Here is a 20,507-nt window from a genome sequence, read left to right on the forward strand (position 1 = left end):
TGTTCCCTGTCTGTCATCTTCCATCCTGTTCCCTGTCTGTCATCTTCCATCCTGTCCCCTGTCTCTACCAGCTACCCCATGTCCCCTGTCTCTACCAGCTACCCACTCCCCATGTCCCCTATCTCTACCAGCTACCCACACCCCATTGCCCTGTCCCCTGTCTCTGCCAGCTACCCACGCCCCCTGTCCCCTGTCTCTGCCAGCTACCCACACCCCATTCCCCTGTCTCTGCCAGCTACCCACACCCCCTGTCCCCTGTCTCTGCCAGCTACCCACACCCCATTGCCCTGTCCCTTGTCTCTACCAGCTACCCACACCCCCTAGCTCTCTCACCTCTCGACCCCCACCCCCTAGCTCTCTCACCTCTCTGCCAGTCCTCCCTTGGTGAGGCTGGAGATGACGATGGGGTCAAAGGGCTCCTCTGTGCCTGAGATGGTGATCCCCAGCGGGCCTCCATATCTCTTCAGCTCCACCGTGTAGATGATGGATCCAGACAGCTCCTGTTCGTCTGGAACACAGGACAGCACAGTGTCTACCTCCGTCCCTTGGCTTTACAACTCTGTCCCCATGCTGGGACAAGCACTGGTCAGGGTTAGGACCAGGGTTAGGACCAGGGTTAGGACCAGGGTCAGGTTCAGGGTTAGGACCAGGGTTAGGACCAGGGTTAAGACCAGGGTTAAGACCAGGGTCAGGTTCAGGGTTAGGACCAGGGTTAATACCAGGGTTAAGACCAGGGTGAAGACCAGGGTTAAGACCAGGGTTAGGGCCAGGGTTAAGACCAGGGTTAGGGCCAGGGTTAAGACCAGGGTTAGGACCAGGGTTAAGACCAGGGTTAGGACCAGGGTTAGCGCCAGGGTTAAGACCAGGGTGAAGACCAGGGTTAGGACCAGGGTCAGGTTCATGGTTAGGACCAGGACCAGGGTCAGGTTCAGGGTTAGGACCAGGGTTAGGACCCGAGTTAAGACCAGGGTTAAGACCAGGGTTAGGACCAGGGTCAGGTTCATGGTTAGGACCAGGGATAGGGTCAGGGTTAAGACCAGGGTTAGGACCAGGGTCAGGTTCAGGGTTAGGAGCAGGGTCAGGTTCAGGGTTAGGACCAGGGTTAGGGCCAGGGTTAAGACCAGGGTTAAGACCAGGTTTAAGACCAGGGTTAAGACCAGGGTTAGGGCCAGGGTTAATACAAGGGTTAAGACCAGGGTTAAGACCATAGACCATATAGGGTTCGGACCGTTTAGAAATTACAGCATTTTCTGTACATAATCCCCCCATTTTAAGGGACCAAAAGTATTGGGACAAGTTCACTAATAACGGAAGTAGTAAAAAGTGAAGTGTTTAGTCCCGTATCCATAGCAATGACAACATCAAGCTTGTGCCTCAAATTGGTTGGATGCATTTGCTGTTTGTTTTGGTTGTGTTTCAGATTATTTTGTGCCCAATAGAAATGAATGGTAAATAATGCATTGTGTCATTTTGGAGTCACTTTAATTGTATAAATAAGAATAGAATACGTTTTCTAAACACTTCTAAATTCATGTGGATGTTACCATGGTTACGGACAGTCTTGAATGAATCTCAAAATAATGATGAGTGAGAAACTCATTCAACCTCATAGTCATTGTAGCATTTCAAATACAATGTGCTGGAGAACAGAGTGGAGCTAGATAACAGGGTGGAGCTAGATAACAGGGTGGAGCTAGATAACAGGGTGGAGCTAGATAACAGGGTGGAGCTAGATAACAGGGTGGAGCTAGATAACAGGGTAGAGCTAGATAACAGGGTGGAGCTAGATAACAGGGTAGAGCTAGATAACAGGGTGGAGCTAGATAACAGGGTAGAGCTAGATAACAGGGTGGAGCTAGATAACAGGGTGGAGCTAGATAACAGGGTGGAGCTAAATAACAGTGTAGAGCCAGAACAACAACAATGATCCTTTGGAGCTCACTGTACGACAGCATGGAGCTAGATAACAGTGTAGAGCTAGATAACAGGGTAGAGCTAGATAACAGGGTAGAGCCAGAACAACAGCAATGATCCTTTTGGAGCTCACTGTACGACAGCATGGAGCTAGATAACAGTGTAGAGCTAGATAACAGTGTAGAGCTAGATAACAGTGTAGAGCTAGATAACAGGGTAGAGCTAGATAACAGGGTAGAGCTAGATAACAGGGTAGAGCTAGATAACAGTGTAGAGCTAGATAACAGGGTAGAGCTAGATAACAGTGTAGAGCTAGATAACAGTGTAGAGCCAGATAACAGGGTAGAGCTAGATAACAGGGTAGAGCTAGATAACAGTGTAGAGCTAGATAACAAGGTAGAGCTAGATAACAGCATGGAGCTAGATAACAGTGTAGAGAATAAATTCTGTTTTACAATGAAGGCCTACACCGGGCAAGCCGACTAGCATCACCACCCTGGATGGTTCCGACCTAGAATATGTGGACGTCTATAAGTACCTAGGTGTCTGGCTAGACTGCAAACTCTCCTTCCAGACTCATATCAAACATCTCCAATCGAAAATCAAATCAAGAGTCGGCTTTCTATTCCGCAACAAAGCCTCCTTCACTCACGCCGCCAAGCTTACCCTAGTAAAACTGACTATCCTACCGATCCTCGACTTCGGCGATGTCATCTACAAAATGGCTTCCAACACTCTACTCAGCAAACTGGATGCAGTCTATCACAGTGCCATCCGTTTCGTCACTAAAGCACCTTATACCACCCACCACTGCGACTTGTATGCTCTAGTCGGCTGGCCCTCGCTACATATTCGTCGCCAGACCCACTGGCTCCAGGTCATCTACAAGTCCATGCTAGGTAAAGCTCCGCCTTATCTCAGCTCACTGGTCACGATGGCAACACCCATCCGTAGCACGCGCTCCAGCAGGTGTATCTCACTGATCATCCCTAAAGCCAACACCTCATTTGGCCGCCTTTCGTTCCAGTACTCTGCTGCCTGTGACTGGAACGAATTGCAAAAATCGCTGAAGTTGGAGACTTTTATCTCCCTCACCAACTTCAAACATCAGCTATCTGAGCGGCTAACCGATCGCTGCAGCTGTACATAGTCTATTGGTAAATAGCCCACCCTTTCTCACCTACCTCATCCCCATACTGTTTATATTTATTTACTTTTCTGCTCTTTTGCACACCAATATCTCTACCTGTACATGACCATCTGATCATTCATCACTCCAGTGTTAATCTGAAAAATTTTAATTATTTGCCTAACTCCTCATGCCTTTTGCACACATTGTATATAGACTCCCCCTTTGTTTTCTACTGTGTTATTGACTTGTTAATTGTTTACTCCATGTGTAACTCTTTGTTGTCTGCTCACACTGCTATGCTTTATCTTGGCCAGGTCGCAGTTGCAAATGACAACTTGTTCTCAACTAGCCTACCTGGTTAAATAAAGGTGTTCTCAACTAGCCTACCTGGTTAAATAAAGGTGTTCTCAACTAGCCTACCTGGTTAAATAAAGGTGTTCTCAACTAGCCTACCTGGTTAAATAAAGGTGTTCTCAACTAGCCTACCTGGTTAAATAAAGGTGTTCTCAACTAGCCTACCTGGTTAAATAAAGGTGTTCTCAACTAGCCTACCTGGTTAAATAAAGGTGTTCTCAACTAGCCTACCTGGTTAAATAAAGGTGTTCTCAACTAGCCTACCTGGTTAAATAAAGGTGTTCTCAACTAGCCTACCTGGTTAAATAAAGGTGAAATAAAAAAATAAAAAAATAAAAAAATAAAAAACAGTGTAGAGCTAGATAACAGGGTGGAGCTAGATAACAGTATAGAGCTAGATAACAGGGTAGAGCTAGATAACAGTGTAGAGCTAGATAACAGTATAGAGCTAGATAACAGGGTAGAGCTAGATAACAGTGTAGAGCTAGATAACAGTGTAGAGCTAGATAACAGTGTAGAGCTAGATAACAGGGTAGAGCTAGATAACAGTGTAGAGCTAGATAACAGGGTAGAGCTAGATAACAGTGTAGAGCTAGATAACAGTGTAGAGCTAGATAACAGTGTAGAGCTAGATAACAGTGTAGAGCTAGATAACAGGGTAGAGCTAGATAACAGTGTAGAGCTAGATAACAGTGTAGAGCTAGATAACAGGGTAGAGCTAGATAACAGTGTAGAGCTAGATAACAGTGTAGAGCTAGATAACAGTGTAGAGCTAGATAACAGGGTAGAGCTAGATAACAGTGTAGAGCTAGATAACAGGGTAGAGCTAGATAACAGGGTAGAGCTAGATAACAGTGTAGAGCTAGATAACAGGGTAGAGCTAGATAACAGTGTAGAGCTAGATAACAGTGTAGAGCTAGATAACAGTGTAGAGCTAGATAACAGGGTAGAGCTAGATAACAGTGTAGAGCTAGATAACAGTGTAGAGCTAGATAACAGGGTAGAGCTAGATAACAGTGTAGAGCTAGATAACAGTGTAGAGCTAGATAACAGTGTAGAGCTAGATAACAGGGTAGAGCTAGATAACAGTGTAGAGCTAGATAACAGGGTAGAGCTAGATAACAGTGTAGAGCTAGATAACAGGGTAGAGCTAGATAACAGGGTAGAGCTAGATAACAGTGTAGAGCTAGATAACAGGGTAGAGCTAGATAACAGGGTAGAGCTAGATAACAGTGTAGAGCTAGATAACAGTGTAGAGCTAGATAACAGTGTAGAGCTAGATAACAGTATAGAGCTAGATAACAGTGTAGAGCTAGATAACAGGGTAGAGCTAGATAACAGTGTAGAGCTAGATAACAGGGTAGAGCTAGATAACAGTGTAGAGCTAGATAACAGTGTAGAGCTAGATAACAGGGTGGAGCTAGATAACAGCTTCAAGCTAGATAACAGTGTAGAGCTAGATAACAGTGTGGAGCTAGATAACAGTGTGGAGCTAGATAACAGTGTGGAGCTAGATAACACTGTAGAGCTAGATAACAGTGTAGAGCTAGATAACAGCTCCAAGCTAGATAACAGTATAGAGCTAGATAACAGTGTAGAGCTAGATAACAGCATGGAGCTAGATAACAGTGTGGAGCTAGATAACACTGTAGAGCTAGATAACAGTGTAGAGCTAGATAACAGCTCCAAGCTAGATAACAGTATAGAGCTAGATAACAGTGTAGAGCTAGATAACAGCATAGAGCTAGATAACAGTGTAGAGCTAGATAACAGTGTAGAGCTAGATAACAGTGTAGAGCTAGATAACAGTGTAGAGCTAGATAACAGCATGGAGCTAGATAACAGTGTGGAGCTAGATAACACTGTAGAGCTAGATAACAGTGTAGAGCTAGATAACAGCTCCAAGCTAGATAACAGTGTGGAGCTAGATAACAGTGTAGAGCTAGATAACAGTGTAGAGCTATATAACAGTGTAGAGCTAGATAACAGTGTAGAGCTAGATAACAGTGTGGAGCTAGATAACAGTGTAGAGCTAGATAACAGTGTAGAGCTAGATAACAGTGTAGAGCTAGATAACAGTGTGGAGCTAGATAACAGTGTAGAGCTAGATAACAGTGTAGAGCTAGATAACAGTGTAGAGCCAGATAACAGGGTAGAGCTAGATAACAGTGTAGAGCTAGATAACAGTGTAGAGCTAGATAACAGGGTGGAGCTAGATAACAGCTTCAAGCTAGATAACAGTGTAGAGCTAGATAACAGTGTGGAGCTAGATAACAGTGTGGAGCTAGATAACAGTGTGGAGCTAGATAACACTGTAGAGCTAGATAACAGTGTAGAGCTAGATAACAGCTCCAAGCTAGATAACAGTATAGACCTAGATAACAGTGTAGAGCTAGATAACAGCATGGAGCTAGATAACAGTGTGGAGCTAGATAACACTGTAGAGCTAGATAACAGTGTAGAGCTAGATAACAGCTCCAAGCTAGATAACAGTATAGAGCTAGATAACAGTGTAGAGCTAGATAACAGCATAGAGCTAGATAACAGTGTAGAGCTAGATAACAGTGTAGAGCTAGATAACAGTGTAGAGCTAGATAACAGTGTAGAGCTAGATAACAGCATGGAGCTAGATAACAGTGTAGAGCTAGATAACAGCTCCAAGCTAGATAACAGTGTGGAGCTAGATAACAGTGTAGAGCTAGATAACAGTGTAGAGCTATATAACAGTGTAGAGCTAGATAACAGTGTAGAGCTAGATAACAGTGTGGAGCTAGATAACAGTGTAGAGCTAGATAACAGTGTAGAGCTAGATAACAGCTCCAAGCTAGATAACAGTGTGGAGCTAGATAACAGTGTAGAGCTAGATAACAGTGTAGAGCTAGATAACAGTGTAGAGCCAGATAACAGTGTAGAGATAGATAACAGTGTAGAGCTAGATAACAGCATGGAGCTAGATAACAGTGTGGAGCTAGATAACACTGTAGAGCTAGATAACAGTGTAGAGCTAGATAACAGCTCCAAGCTAGATAACAGTATAGAGCTAGATAACAGTGTAGAGCTAGATAACAGCATAGAGCTAGATAACAGTGTAGAGCTAGATAACAGTGTAGAGCTAGATAACAGTGTAGAGCTAGATAACAGTGTAGAGCTAGATAACAGCATGGAGCTAGATAACAGTGTAGAGCTAGATAACAGCTCCAAGCTAGATAACAGTGTGGAGCTAGATAACAGTGTAGAGCTAGATAACAGTGTAGAGCTATATAACAGTGTAGAGCTAGATAACAGTGTAGAGCTAGATAACAGTGTGGAGCTAGATAACAGTGTAGAGCTAGATAACAGCTCCAAGCTAGATAACAGCTCCAAGCTAGATAACAGTGTGGAGCTAGATAACAGTGTAGAGCTAGATAACAGTGTAGAGCTAGATAACAGTGTAGAGCCAGATAACAGTGTAGAGATAGATAACAGTGTAGAGCTAGATAACAGTGTAGAGCTAGATAACAGGGTAAAGCTAGATAACAGTGTAGAGCTAGATAACAGTGTAGAGCTAGATAACAGTGTAGAGCCAGATAACAGAGTAGAGCTAGATAACAGTGTAGAGCCAGATAACAGTGTAGAGCTAGATAACAGTGTAGAGCTAGATAACAGTGTAGAGCTAGATAACAGTGTAGAGCTAGATAACAGTGTAGAGCTAGATAACAGTGTGGAGCTAGATAACAGTATAGAGCTAGATAACAGTATAGAGCTAGATAACAGTATAGAGCTAGATAACAGTGTAGAGCCAGATAACAGTGTAGAGCTAGATAACAGTGTAGAGCTAGATAACAGTGTAGAGCTAGATAACAGTGTAGAGCTAGATAACAGTGTAGAGCTAGATAACAGGGTGGAGCTAGATAACAGTATAGAGCTAGATAACAGTATAGAGCTAGATAACAGTATAGAGCTAGATAACAGTATAGAGCTAGATAACAGTGTAGAGCTAGATAACAGTGTAGAGCTAGATAACAGTGTGGAGCTAGATAACAGTATAGAGCTAGATAACAGTGTAGAGCTAGATAACAGTGTAGAGCTAGATAACAGCTTCAAGCTAGATAACAGTGTGGAGCTAGATAACAGTGTAGAGCTAGATAACAGTGTAGAGCTAGATAACAGTGTAGAGCCAGATAACAGTGTAGAGCTAGATAACAGTGTAGAGCCAGATAACAGTGTAGAGCCAGATAACAGGGTAGAGCTAGATAACAGAAGCATCTCAGAGTACGAGTGCTGAACCAGGATGTGATCTCTTATTCATTATGATTTAGTAGGATTTAATTTGTATTTTTTATTTAACATGTATTTCTCTAGGCAAGTCAGTTTAAGAATAAATTCTGTTTTACAATGAAGGCCTACACCGGGCAAGCCTGGAATGAGGGGAGCCAGAGGAGAACCCCTTAACTCTCCTCCCAATGACTGTGGGTGGTGGGAGGAGCCAGAGGAGAAACCCTTAACTCTCCTCCCAGTAACTATGGGTGGTGGGAGGAGCCAGGAGGATAAACCCTTAACTCTCCCCCCAGTGACTATGGGTGGTGGGAGGAGCCAGGAGGAGAAACCCTTAACTCTCCTCCCAGTGACTATGGGTGGTGGGAGGAGCCAGGAGGAGAAACCCTTAACTCTCCTCCCAGTGACTATGGGTGGTGGGAGGAGCCAGGAGGAGAAACCCTTAACTCTCCTCCCAGTGACTATGGGTGGTGGGAGGAGCCAGGAGGAGAAACCCTTAACTCTCCTCCCAGTGACTATGGGTGGTGGGAGGAGCCAGGAGGAGAAACCTTTAACTCTCCTCCCAGTGACTATGGGTGGTGGGAGGAGCCAGGAGGAGAAACCCTTAACTCTCCTCCCAGTGACTATGGGTGGTGGGAGGAGCCAGGAGGAGAAACCCTTAACTCTCCTCCCAGTGACTATGGGTGGTGGGAGGAGCCAGGAGGAGAAACCCTTAACTCTCCTCCCAGTGACTATGGGTGGTGGGAGGAGCCAGGAGGAGAAACCTTTAACTCTCCTCCCAGTGACTATGGGTGGTGGGAGGAGCCAGGAGGAGAAACCCTTAACTCTCCTCCCAGTGACTATGGGTGGTGGGAGGAGCCAGGAGGAGAAACCCTTAACTCTCCTCCCAGTGACTATGGGTGGTGGGAGGAGCCAGGAGGATAAACCCTTAACTCTCCTCCCAGTGACTATGGGTGGTGGGAGGAGCCAGGAGGAGACGCGTAGCTAAAGTGACAGATACACTCTGCCTGCAACACATTAATATGGGAAGCTCTTTGAGGATGTGTGTGTGTGTGTGTGTGTGTGTTGTTTAAACACTCCGACTACATTAGTAATAACAGTGAAGGAACCTGATTATCTCTGTTTCATTACAACTTCAATTAGAAATATTTAGTTCCTCGTTCAAACAAATAACCAACGGAACCAAACAGACACTAGACACATAGGGCGCATCCCAAATTACACCCCCTTTTCCCCTTTCTAGTGCACTACTTTTGACCAGGGCCTATAGGGCCCCTCTAAAGGGAATAGGGTGCCATTTGAGAGACATGGAAACAGATGAATCAGTAAACATGGATGTCTGATGCCCCCCCCCCCCTCCCCCCTTTGTGAGCCGATTGGTTCATCACGTCCCCGTGGGGACGCGTTGGTTGTTAAATGGTCTGATTGAACAAACAAAGCGTTTCATTTGTTCCAATTAAACTAATCTAAGCCTAATATGCGTACAGAGTAATAGCTCTGTGATGATTGGCCGTGGTGGGGTCTCCTGCTGCATTGCGATAGGTTATGGGGAACTGAGAATACTCTTTCAGGAAACGGTGTGGTGGACAGGACTGTGTTATCTCCAGTGGGCTGGGTTTACACAGGAAGCCCAGTTCTTTCAGGAAACGGTGTGGTGGACAGGACTGTGTTATCTCCAGTGGGCTGGGTTTACACAGGAAGCCCAGTTCTTTCAGGAAACGATGTGGTGAGAAGGACTGTGTTATCTCCAGTGGGCTGGGTTTACACAGGAAGCCCCAATTCTTTTGGAAGGTCCCAATCCCATCAGATCTTTTCACATCAAATTATTTTTCAGCTCTGATCTGATTGGTCAAAAGACACATTAGTGAGAAGAAAAAAAATAGATTTGGTCTGCCTGTGTAAACCCAGACATTTTGTTGTAATTTTAATTCTACATTTAAAATTCTACTCATTCTTAATTAGTACCAGTCAAGTCCATAGGGGCTTGGCTCTGTCTCCATGTGCTGTTCTGTCAGACGTCATACTGACCTCATCAACTCCATCATTCAGTCAGTGAGACTGGGAGGAATGAATCAACCATGTGCTGTTCTGTCAGACTTCATACTGACCTCATCAACTCCATCATTCAGTCAGTGAGACTGGGAGGAATGAATCAACCATGTGCTGTTCTGTCAGACTTCATACTGACCTCATCAACTCCATCATTCAGTCAGTGAGACTGGGAGGAATGAATCAACCATGTGCTGTTCTGTCAGACTTCATACTGACCTCATCAACTCCATCATTCAGTCAGTGAGACTGCGGGGAATGAATCAACCATGTGCTGTTCTGTCAGACATCATATCAACTCCATCATTCAGTCAGTGAGACTGGGAGGAATGAATCAACCATGTGCTGTTCTGTCAGACATCATATCAACTCCATCATTCAGTCAGTGAGACTGGGAGGAATGAATCAACCATGTGCTGTTCTGTCAGACTTCATACTGACCTCATCAACTCCATCATTCAGTCAGTGAGACTGGGGGGAATGAATCATTGAATACGACTCGCAATTGAAGCCTAATTTTTTAAAAATTTCTGTCGCTATTTTTGAAATAAATGATGAATGTAATTGCTGGAAATAGAAGGAACATGTTGATGGTGATATCCTAGGGCTGTAGAGATGGGTTGGAGTGAGTGTTAACTCACACGCTTCGTTTTAGGTATGACAGGCCTGGTCAGGTGAATTATATCTAACAAGGACAGTGGTTTTGACTAACAGAGAGGTTGGTACAGTTGTTTTGACTACTAGAGAGGTTGGTTCAGTGGTTTTGACTAACAAAGAGGTTGGTACAGTGGTTTTGACTAACAGAGAGGTTGGGTCAGTGGTTTTGACTACTAGAGAGGTTGGTTCAGTGGTTTTGACTAACAGAGGGGTTGGGTCAGTGGTTTTGACTAACAGAGAGGTTGGGTCAGTGGTTTTGACTACTAGAGAGTTTGGTTCAGTGGTTTTGACTAACAGAGAGCTTGGGTCAGTGGTTTTGACTAACAGAGAGGTTGGGTCAGTGGTTTGACTACTAGAGAGGTTGGTACAGTGGTTTTGACTAACAGAGAGGTTGGTTCAGTGGTTTTGACTAACAGAGAGGTTGGTACAGTGGTTTTGACTAACAGAGAGGTTGGGTCAGTGGTTTTGACTGCTAGAAAGGTTGGGTCAGTGGTTTTGACTAACAGAGAGGTTGGTACAGTGGTTCTGACTAACAGAGAGGTTGGTACAGTGGTTTTGACTACTAGAGAGGTTGGGTCAGTGGTTTTGACTAGCAGAGAGGTTGGTACAGTGGTTTTGACTAACAGAGAGGTTGGTACAGTGGTTTTGACTAGCAGAGAGGTTGGTACAGTGGTTTTGACTAACAGAGAGGTTGGTACAGTGGTTTTGACTACTAGAGAGGTTGGGTCAGTGGTTTTGACTAGCAGAGAGGTTGGTACAGTGGTTTTGACTAACAGAGAGGTTGGTACAGTGGTTTTGACTAACAGAGAGGTTGGTACACTGGTTTTGACTAACAGAGAGGTTGGTTCAGTGGTTTTGACTACTAGAGAGGTTGGTTCAGTGGTTTTGACTAACAGAGGGGTTGGGTCAGTGGTTTTGACTACTAGAGAGGTTGGTACAGTGGTTTTGACTAACAGAGAGATTGGTACAGTGGTTTTGACTACTAGAGAGTTTGGTTCAGTGGTTTTGACTACTAGAGAGGTTGGTTCAGTGGTTTTGACTAACAGAGGGGTTGGGTCAGTGGTTTTGACTACTAGAGAGGTTGGGTCAGTGGTTTTGACTAACAGAGAGGTTGGTACAGTGGTTTTGACTACTAGAGAGTTTGGTTCAGTGGTTTTGACTACTAGAGAGGTTGGTTCAGTGGTTTTGACTAACAGAGAGGTTGGGTCAGTGGTTTTGACTACTAGAGAGGTTGGGTCAGTGGTTTTGACTAACAGGGAGGTTGGTACAGTTGTTTTGAATACTAGAGAGGTTGGTTCAGTGGTTTTGACTACTAGAGAGGTTGGTACAGTGGTTTTGACTAACAGAGAGGTTGGGTCAGTGGTTTTGACTAACAGATAGGTTGGTTCAGTGGTTTTGACTAATAGAGAGGTTGGTTCAGTGGTTTTGACTAGCAGAGAGGTTGGTTCAGTGGTTTTGACTAACAGAGGGGTTGGGTCAGTGGTTTTGACTACTAGAGAGGTTGGTACAGTGGTTTTGACTAACAGAGAGATTGGTACAGTGGTTTTGACTACTAGAGAGTTTGGTTCAGTGGTTTTGACTACTAGAGAGGTTGGTTCAGTGGTTTTGACTAACAGAGGGGTTGGGTCAGTGGTTTTGACTACTAGAGAGGTTGGGTCAGTGGTTTTGACTAACAGAGAGGTTGGTACAGTGGTTTTGACTACTAGAGAGTTTGGTTCAGTGGTTTTGACTACTAGAGAGGTTGGTTCAGTGGTTTTGACTAACAGAGAGGTTGGGTCAGTGGTTTTGACTACTAGAGAGGTTGGGTCAGTGGTTTTGACTAACAGGGAGGTTGGTACAGTTGTTTTGACTACTAGAGAGGTTGGTTCAGTGGTTTTGACTACTAGAGAGGTTGGTTCAGTGGTTTTGACTAACAGAGAGGTTGGGTCAGTGGTTTTGACTAACAGATAGGTTGGTTCAGCGGTTTTGACTAATAGAGAGGTTGGTTCAGTGGTTTTGACTAACAGAGAGGTTGGTACAGTGGTTTTGACTACTAGAGAGGTTGGTTCAGTGGTTTTGACTAACAGAGAGGTTGGTACAGTGGTTTTGACTACTAGAGAGGTTGGTTCAGTGGTTTTCACTAACAGAGAGGTTGGTTCAGTGGTTTTGACTAGCAGAGAGGTTGGGTCAGTGGTTTTGACTAGCAGAGAGGTTAGGTGAGTGGTTTTGACTAACAGAGAGGTTGGTTCAGTGGTTTTCACTAACAGAGAGGTTGGTTCATTGGTTTTGACTAACAGAGGGGTTGGTTCAGTGGTTTTGACTAGCAGAGAGGTTGGGTCAGTGGTTTTGACTACTAGAGAGTTTGGTTCAGTGGTTTTGACTAACAGAGAGCTTGGGTCAGTGGTTTTGACTAACAGAGAGGTTGGTACAGTTGTTTTGACTACTAGAGAGGTTGGTTCAGTGGTTTTGACTAACAGAGGGGTTGGGTCAGTGGTTTTGACTAACAGAGAGGTTGGGTCAGTGGTTTGACTACTAGAGAGGTTGGTACAGTGGTTTTGACTAACAGAGAGGTTGGTTCAGTGGTTTTGACTAACAGAGAGGTTGGTACAGTGGTTTTGACTAACAGAGAGGTTGGGTCAGTGGTTTTGACTGCTAGAAAGGTTGGGTCAGTGGTTTTGACTAACAGAGAGGTTGGTACAGTGGTTCTGACTAACAGAGAGGTTGGTACAGTGGTTTTGACTACTAGAGAGGTTGGGTCAGTGGTTTTGACTAGCAGAGAGGTTGGTACAGTGGTTTTGACTAACAGAGAGGTTGGTACAGTGGTTTTGACTAGCAGAGAGGTTGGTACAGTGGTTTTGACTAACAGAGAGGTTGGTACAGTGGTTTTGACTACTAGAGAGGTTGGGTCAGTGGTTTTGACTAGCAGAGAGGTTGGTACAGTGGTTTTGACTAACAGAGAGGTTGGTACAGTGGTTTTGACTAACAGAGAGGTTGGTACACTGGTTTTGACTAACAGAGAGGTTGGTTCAGTGGTTTTGACTACTAGAGAGGTTGGTTCAGTGGTTTTGACTAACAGAGGGGTTGGGTCAGTGGTTTTGACTACTAGAGAGGTTGGTACAGTGGTTTTGACTAACAGAGAGATTGGTACAGTGGTTTTGACTACTAGAGAGTTTGGTTCAGTGGTTTTGACTACTAGAGAGGTTGGTTCAGTGGTTTTGACTAACAGAGGGGTTGGGTCAGTGGTTTTGACTACTAGAGAGGTTGGGTCAGTGGTTTTGACTAACAGAGAGGTTGGTACAGTGGTTTTGACTACTAGAGAGTTTGGTTCAGTGGTTTTGACTACTAGAGAGGTTGGTTCAGTGGTTTTGACTAACAGAGAGGTTGGGTCAGTGGTTTTGACTACTAGAGAGGTTGGGTCAGTGGTTTTGACTAACAGGGAGGTTGGTACAGTTGTTTTGAATACTAGAGAGGTTGGTTCAGTGGTTTTGACTACTAGAGAGGTTGGTACAGTGGTTTTGACTAACAGAGAGGTTGGGTCAGTGGTTTTGACTAACAGATAGGTTGGTTCAGTGGTTTTGACTAATAGAGAGGTTGGTTCAGTGGTTTTGACTAGCAGAGAGGTTGGTTCAGTGGTTTTGACTAACAGAGGGGTTGGGTCAGTGGTTTTGACTACTAGAGAGGTTGGTACAGTGGTTTTGACTAACAGAGAGATTGGTACAGTGGTTTTGACTACTAGAGAGTTTGGTTCAGTGGTTTTGACTACTAGAGAGGTTGGTTCAGTGGTTTTGACTAACAGAGGGGTTGGGTCAGTGGTTTTGACTACTAGAGAGGTTGGGTCAGTGGTTTTGACTAACAGAGAGGTTGGTACAGTGGTTTTGACTACTAGAGAGTTTGGTTCAGTGGTTTTGACTACTAGAGAGGTTGGTTCAGTGGTTTTGACTAACAGAAAGGTTGGGTCAGTGGTTTTGACTACTAGAGAGGTTGGGTCAGTGGTTTTGACTAACAGGGAGGTTGGTACAGTTGTTTTGACTACTAGAGAGGTTGGTTCAGTGGTTTTGACTACTAGAGAGGTTGGTTCAGTGGTTTTGACTAACAGAGAGGTTGGGTCAGTGGTTTTGACTAACAGATAGGTTGGTTCAGCGGTTTTGACTAATAGAGAGGTTGGTTCAGTGGTTTTGACTAACAGAGAGGTTGGTACAGTGGTTTTGACTACTAGAGAGGTTGGTTCAGTGGTTTTGACTAACAGAGAGGTTGGTACAGTGGTTTTGACTACTAGAGAGGTTGGTTCAGTGGTTTTCACTAACAGAGAGGTTGGTTCAGTGGTTTTGACTAGCAGAGAGGTTGGGTCAGTGGTTTTGACTAGCAGAGAGGTTAGGTGAGTGGTTTTGACTAACAGAGAGGTTGGTTCAGTGGTTTTCACTAACAGAGAGGTTGGTTCATTGGTTTTGACTAACAGAGGGGTTGGTTCAGTGGTTTTGACTAGCAGAGAGGTTGGGTCCAGTGTGTGTGTGTGTCCAGTGTGTGTGTGTGTGTGTCCAGTGTGTGTGTGTGTGTGTGTGTGTGTGTGTCCAGTGTGTACGCACTACCTGAGTTGTCCTCGTCCTTGCGGATCTTGAGCTTCACCAGTTCTTCACACTGCTGGAGAATCTGAACAGCGTCTTCCATGGAGCAGTTGTCCAGCCGGATGTTATCGATGGCCAGCAGCTTGTCCCCCAGCTCCAGAGTCCCAGTCCTGGGGAGAGGAACACACAGACCAGGGTTTAGAGGTGACCAGTCTTGTCCCCCAGCTCCAGAGTCCCAGTCCTGGGGAGAGGACACACAGACCAGGGTTTAGAGGTGACCAGCAGCTTGTCCCCCAGCTCCAGAGTCCCAGTCCTGGGGAGAGGAACACACAGACCAGGGTTTAGAGGTGACCAGCAGCTTGTCCCACAGCTCCAGAGTCCCAGTCCTGGGGAGAGGAACACACAGACCAGGGTTTAGAGGTGACCAGCAGCTTGTCCTCCAGCTCCAGAGTCCTGGGGAGAGGAACACACAGACCAGGGTTTAGAGATGACCAGTCTTGTCCCCCAGCTCCAGAGTCCCAGTCCTGGGGAGAGGAACACACAGACCAGGGTTTAGAGGTGACCAGCAGCTTGTCCCCCAGCTCCAGAGTCCCAGTCCTGGGGAGAGGAACACACAGACCAGGGTTTAGAGGTGACCAGGACTGTCTTCAGTCCTATATTCTACAGTGTGTACTATGTGTAAATGTGGTCAGTTGATAAGACTGGTTACAACACCAGTTCAGTGTTGCTCACATGCTGTTCTTTCACAACATAAACACTGATCTGAATTGATCTCGTCTAGAAACATCCATTACTCATCATGCGTCCACATACTGTACACAGTCATAGTTCTCACCAACACACAGACAGAATCCTAATCCAGAACCCCCCCCCCCCCCCCCCCCCCCCAACATAAACAGATACGCAGATGTAATGCATGTTTAACTCTGTCAGAGACTCAAACAGAGTTATGTTAACAGGTGGCCTGACAGAGACAAGCTGCTGAAATGAGACTCACAGAGACCTGTTAACAGGAGGCCCTGACAGAGACAAGCTGCTGAAATGAGACTCACAGAGACCTGTTAACAGGAGGCCCTGACAGAGACAAGCTGATGAAATGAGACTCACAGAGACCTGTTAACAGGAGGCCTGACGGAGACAAGCTGCTGAAATGAGACTCACAGAGACCTGTTAACAGGAGGCCCTGACAGAGACAAGCTGCTGAAATGAGACTCACAGAGACCTGTTAACAGGAGGCCCTGACAGAGACAAGCTGATGAAATGAGACTCACAGAGACCTGTTAACAGGAGGCCCTGACAGAGACAAGCTGCTGAAATGAGACTCACAGAGACCTGTTAACAGGAGGCCCTGACAGAGACAAGCTGATGAAATGAGACTCACAGAGACCTGTTAACAGGAGGCCCTGACAGAGACAAACTGATGAAATGAGACTCACAGAGACCTGTTAACAGGGAACATAGGGTTTTGATCAAACATAGTGCACTACATAGGGAATAGGGTGCCATTTGGAATGCACCCCAAGCAGTCATCAGTTTGCTCCCTTCCCTCCCTTCACCATGACAACACAGAGGCAGAATACAGAATACTGTTCAGTTGTTCTCATTCCTCATTTCTCCTACTGGCTCCTCCCACCCCCCATAGTCACTGGGAGGAGAGTTAAGGGTTTCTCCTCCTGGCTCCTCCCACCACCCATAGTCATTGGGAGGAGAGTTAAGGGTTTCTCCTCCTGGCTCCTCCCGCCACCCATAGTCACTGGGAGGAGAGTTAAGGGTTTCTCCTCCTGGCTCCTCCCACCACCCATAGTCACTGGGAGGAGAGTTAAGGGTTTCTCCTCCTGGCTCCTCCCACCACCCATAGTCACTGGGAGGAGAGTTAAGGGTTTCTCCTCCTGGCTCCTCCCACCACCCATAGTCACTGGGAGGAGAGTTAAGGGTTTCTCCTCCTGGCTCCTCCCACCACCCATAGTCACTGGGAGGAGAGTTAAGGGTTTCTCCTCCTGGCTCCTCCCACCACCCATAGTCACTGGGAGGAGAGTTAAGGGTTTCTCCTCCTGGCTCCTCCCACCACCCATAGTCACTGGGAGGAGAGTTAAGGGTTTCTCCTCCTGGCTCCTCCCACCACCCATAGTCACTGGGAGAAGAGTTAAGGGTTTCTCCTCCTGGCTCCTCCCACCACCCATAGTCACTGGGAGGAGAGTTAAGGGTTTCTCCTCCTGGCTCCTCCCACCACCCATAGTCACTGGGAGGAGAGTTAAGGGTTTCTCCTCCTGGCTCCTCCCACCACCCATAGTCACTGGGAGGAGAGTTAAGGGTTTCTCCTCCTGGCTCCTCCCACCACCCATAGTCACTGGGAGGAGAGTTAAGGGTTTCTCCTCCTGGCTCCTCCCACCACCCATAGTCACTGGGAGGAGAGTTAAGGGTTTCTCCTCCTGGCTCCTCCCACCACCCATAGTCACTGGGAGGAGAGTTAAGGGTTTCTCCTCCTGGCTCCTCCCACCACCCATAGTCACTGGGAGGAGAGTTAAGGGTTTCTCCTCCTGGCTCCTCCCACCACCCATAACAACATTTTATATTCCAATGTAATCCAGAGAAAAAACCTCATTATTAAAATGACCAATAATCTCTGTATTTTTTTATTTTTATTTTTATTTTTTTAACTAATGTCCAAAATGTCTAAATCCTAAAAGGTATAAGGGACAACACCTGCCCATTTACCTGAAAGCCAGGTCATCGTTACGGTAAATACCCGAGAACAAGAGCGGAGAGGAAAAGGTTTATTAACATACCTTCTCTAATAGAGCAGCAGAATATAAACTAGAATCACATCATAACTCCCCAGTGCCTCTCCTCTGTCTCCTTGACAGGGGTAACTAATACCTAGCTAGCTCTGTCTCCTTGACAGGGGTAACTAACACCTAGCTATAACAGGACTGGGTGCCTCTCCTCTGTCTCCTTGACAGGGGTAACTAATACCTAGATATAACAGGACTGGATGCCTCTCCCTCTGTCTCCTTGACAGGGGTAACTAATACCTAGATATAACAGGACTGGGTGCCTCTCTTCTGTCTCCTTGACAGGGGTAACTAATACCTAGATATAACAGGACTGGGTGCCTCTCCTCTGTCTCCTTGACAGGGGTAACTAATACCTAGATAGAACAGGACTGGGTGCCTCTCCTCTGTCTCCTTGACAGGGGTAACTAATACCTAGATATAACAGGACAGGATGCCTCTCCTCTGTCTCCTTGACAGGGGTAACTAACACCTAGATATAACTCCCCAGTGCCTCTCCTCTGTCTCCTTGACAGGGGTAACTAATACCTAGATATAACAGGACTGGGTGCCTCTACCTCTGTCTCCTTGACAGGGGTAACTAATACCTAGATATAACAGGACTGGGTGCCTTTCCCTCTGTCTCCTTGACAGGGGTAACTAATACCTAGATATAACAGGACAGGATGCCTCTCCCTCTGTCTCCTTGACAGGGGTAACTAATACCTAGATATAACAGGACTGGGTGCCTCTCTTCTGTCTCCTTGACAGGGGTAACTAATACCTAGATAGAACAGGACTGGGTGGCTCTCCTCTGTCTCCTTGACAGGGGTAACTAATACCTAGATAGAACAGGACTGGGTGCCTTTCCCTCTGTCTCCTTGACAGGGGTAACTAATACCTAGATAGAACAGGACTGGGTGCCTCTCCTCTGTCTCCTTGACAGGGGTAACTAATACCTAGATATAACAGGACAGGATGCCTTTCCCTCTGTCTCCTTGACAGGGGTAACTAATACCTAGATATTACAGGACTGGGTGCCTCTCCTCTGGCTCCTTGACAGGGGTAACTAATACCTAGATAGAACAGGACTGGGTGCCTCTCCTCTGTCTCCTTGACAGGGGTAACTAATACCTAGATAGAACAGGACAGGATGCCTCTCCTCTGTCTCCTTGACAGGGGTAACTAACACCTAGATAGAACAGGACTGGGTGCTTTGGGGAGAGAATCATAATCACTGATTAGTGCATAACCCAATTCCTCTCATCTTCCTCTCATCATAATTACCAGATCTGTATCCCAAATGGAACTCTATTCTCTATATAGTGTACTAGTTTTGACCAGGGCCCATAGGGAATAGGTGCCAATTGGGCCGCAGCCAAGGTAAACATATGTGTTGGTTGCGTAAGGCCTGGCAAAATGAGGGCAGAGACAGAATGTGGGTTAATTAGTTAGAGTCCTGGTGGTAAACAGAATGCAGCGTCGCCTTGGTAACGGGTCTGGATGTAAACACGGAGAACACCCAGCCCAGTTACTGCAGAAGGAGGAGGGGTTTAAAACTACATCTCTGTCTGTAGGTTGTGTGTGTGTGTGTGTGTGTGTGTGTGTGTGTGTGTGTGTGTGTGTGTATATGTGTGTGTGTATTTGTGTGTGTGTGTGTGTGTGTATTTGTGTGTGTGTGTATTTGTGTGCTCCACACAACTTGTAGCTACTGCTACCCCTCTATCCCTCTACCCCTCTATCCCTCTACCCATCTATCCCTCTACCCCTCTACCCCTCTACCCCTCTATACCTCTACCCCTCTATCCCTCTATCCCTCTACCCCTCTATCCCTCTACCCCTCTATCCCTCTACCCCTCTATCCCTCTATCCCTCTATCCCTCTATCCCTCTACCCCTCTACCCCTCTATCCCTCTACCCCTCTATCCCTCTACCCCTCTACCCCTCTATCCCTCTACCCCTCTATACCTCCCCCCAGCTGAGAATTCCCTCTCTCTTTCTGTGTAAAGTCGTGAACAGCCGTTTCCATCCTTTGGGGGATTTAATTGAAGAACCTTGTCCGCTGCCTCCCACAACGAGATGACAACATCCGTTAGTTAGCTAGCGACTCGTCAAGCTGGCCCACTTCAGTTGAGAGGTTCAATCACAGTTTATACGTGTGTCCTAACGATTGTGTGTGTGACGTCTCGTGGTGTTTTTTATTATGTGGGGTAATGGCCCCCTGGGGGTCCTACCACTGAACACGGAGCCTGGCCACTGACCATCGGAACACGGAGCCTGGCAACTGAACATCGGAGCAGGGAGCCTGGCAACTGAACATCGGAACACGGAGCAGGGAGCCTGGCCACTGAACATCGGAACACGGAGCCTGGCCACTGAACATCGGAACACGGAGCCTGGCCACTGAACATCGGAACACGGAGCCTGGCCACTGAACATCGGAGCAGGGAGCCTGGCCACTGAACATCGGAACACGGAGCAGGGAGCCTGGCCACTGAACATCGGAACACGGAGCAGGGAGCATGGCCACTGAACATCGGAACACGGAGCAGGGAGCCTGGCCACTGACCATCGGAACACGGAGCAGGGAGCCTGGCCACTGAACATCGGAACACGGAGCAGGGAGCCTGGCCACTGAACATCGGAGCAGGGAGCCTGGCAACTGAACATCGGAGCAGGGAGCAGGGAGCCTGGCCACTGAACATCGGAGCAGGGAGCAGGGAGCCTGGCCACTGAACATCGGAACACGGAGCCTGGCCACTGAACATCGGAACACGGAGCAGGGAGCCTGGCCACTGAACATCGGAACACGGAGCCTGGCCACTGAACATCGGA

At 46.5% G+C, this 20,507-nt stretch overlaps 1 protein-coding gene across 1 annotated transcript in view; it reads right to left on the reverse strand.

Annotated features, from left to right (window-relative positions):
• Window positions 1-20,507, reverse strand: part of grip1 (glutamate receptor interacting protein 1) — a 253,128-nt gene that overhangs the window by 39,870 nt on the left and 192,751 nt on the right. The window contains 2 exon segments of the mRNA XM_031815294.1: window positions 364-508; window positions 14,926-15,071. Coding sequence (XP_031671154.1) covers window positions 364-508; window positions 14,926-15,071 — 291 coding nt within the window.

Source organism: Oncorhynchus kisutch, unplaced genomic scaffold, assembly GCF_002021735.2.
Source record: "Oncorhynchus kisutch isolate 150728-3 unplaced genomic scaffold, Okis_V2 Okis09a-Okis19a_hom, whole genome shotgun sequence".
NCBI classification, from domain to species: domain Eukaryota; kingdom Metazoa; phylum Chordata; class Actinopteri; order Salmoniformes; family Salmonidae; genus Oncorhynchus; species Oncorhynchus kisutch.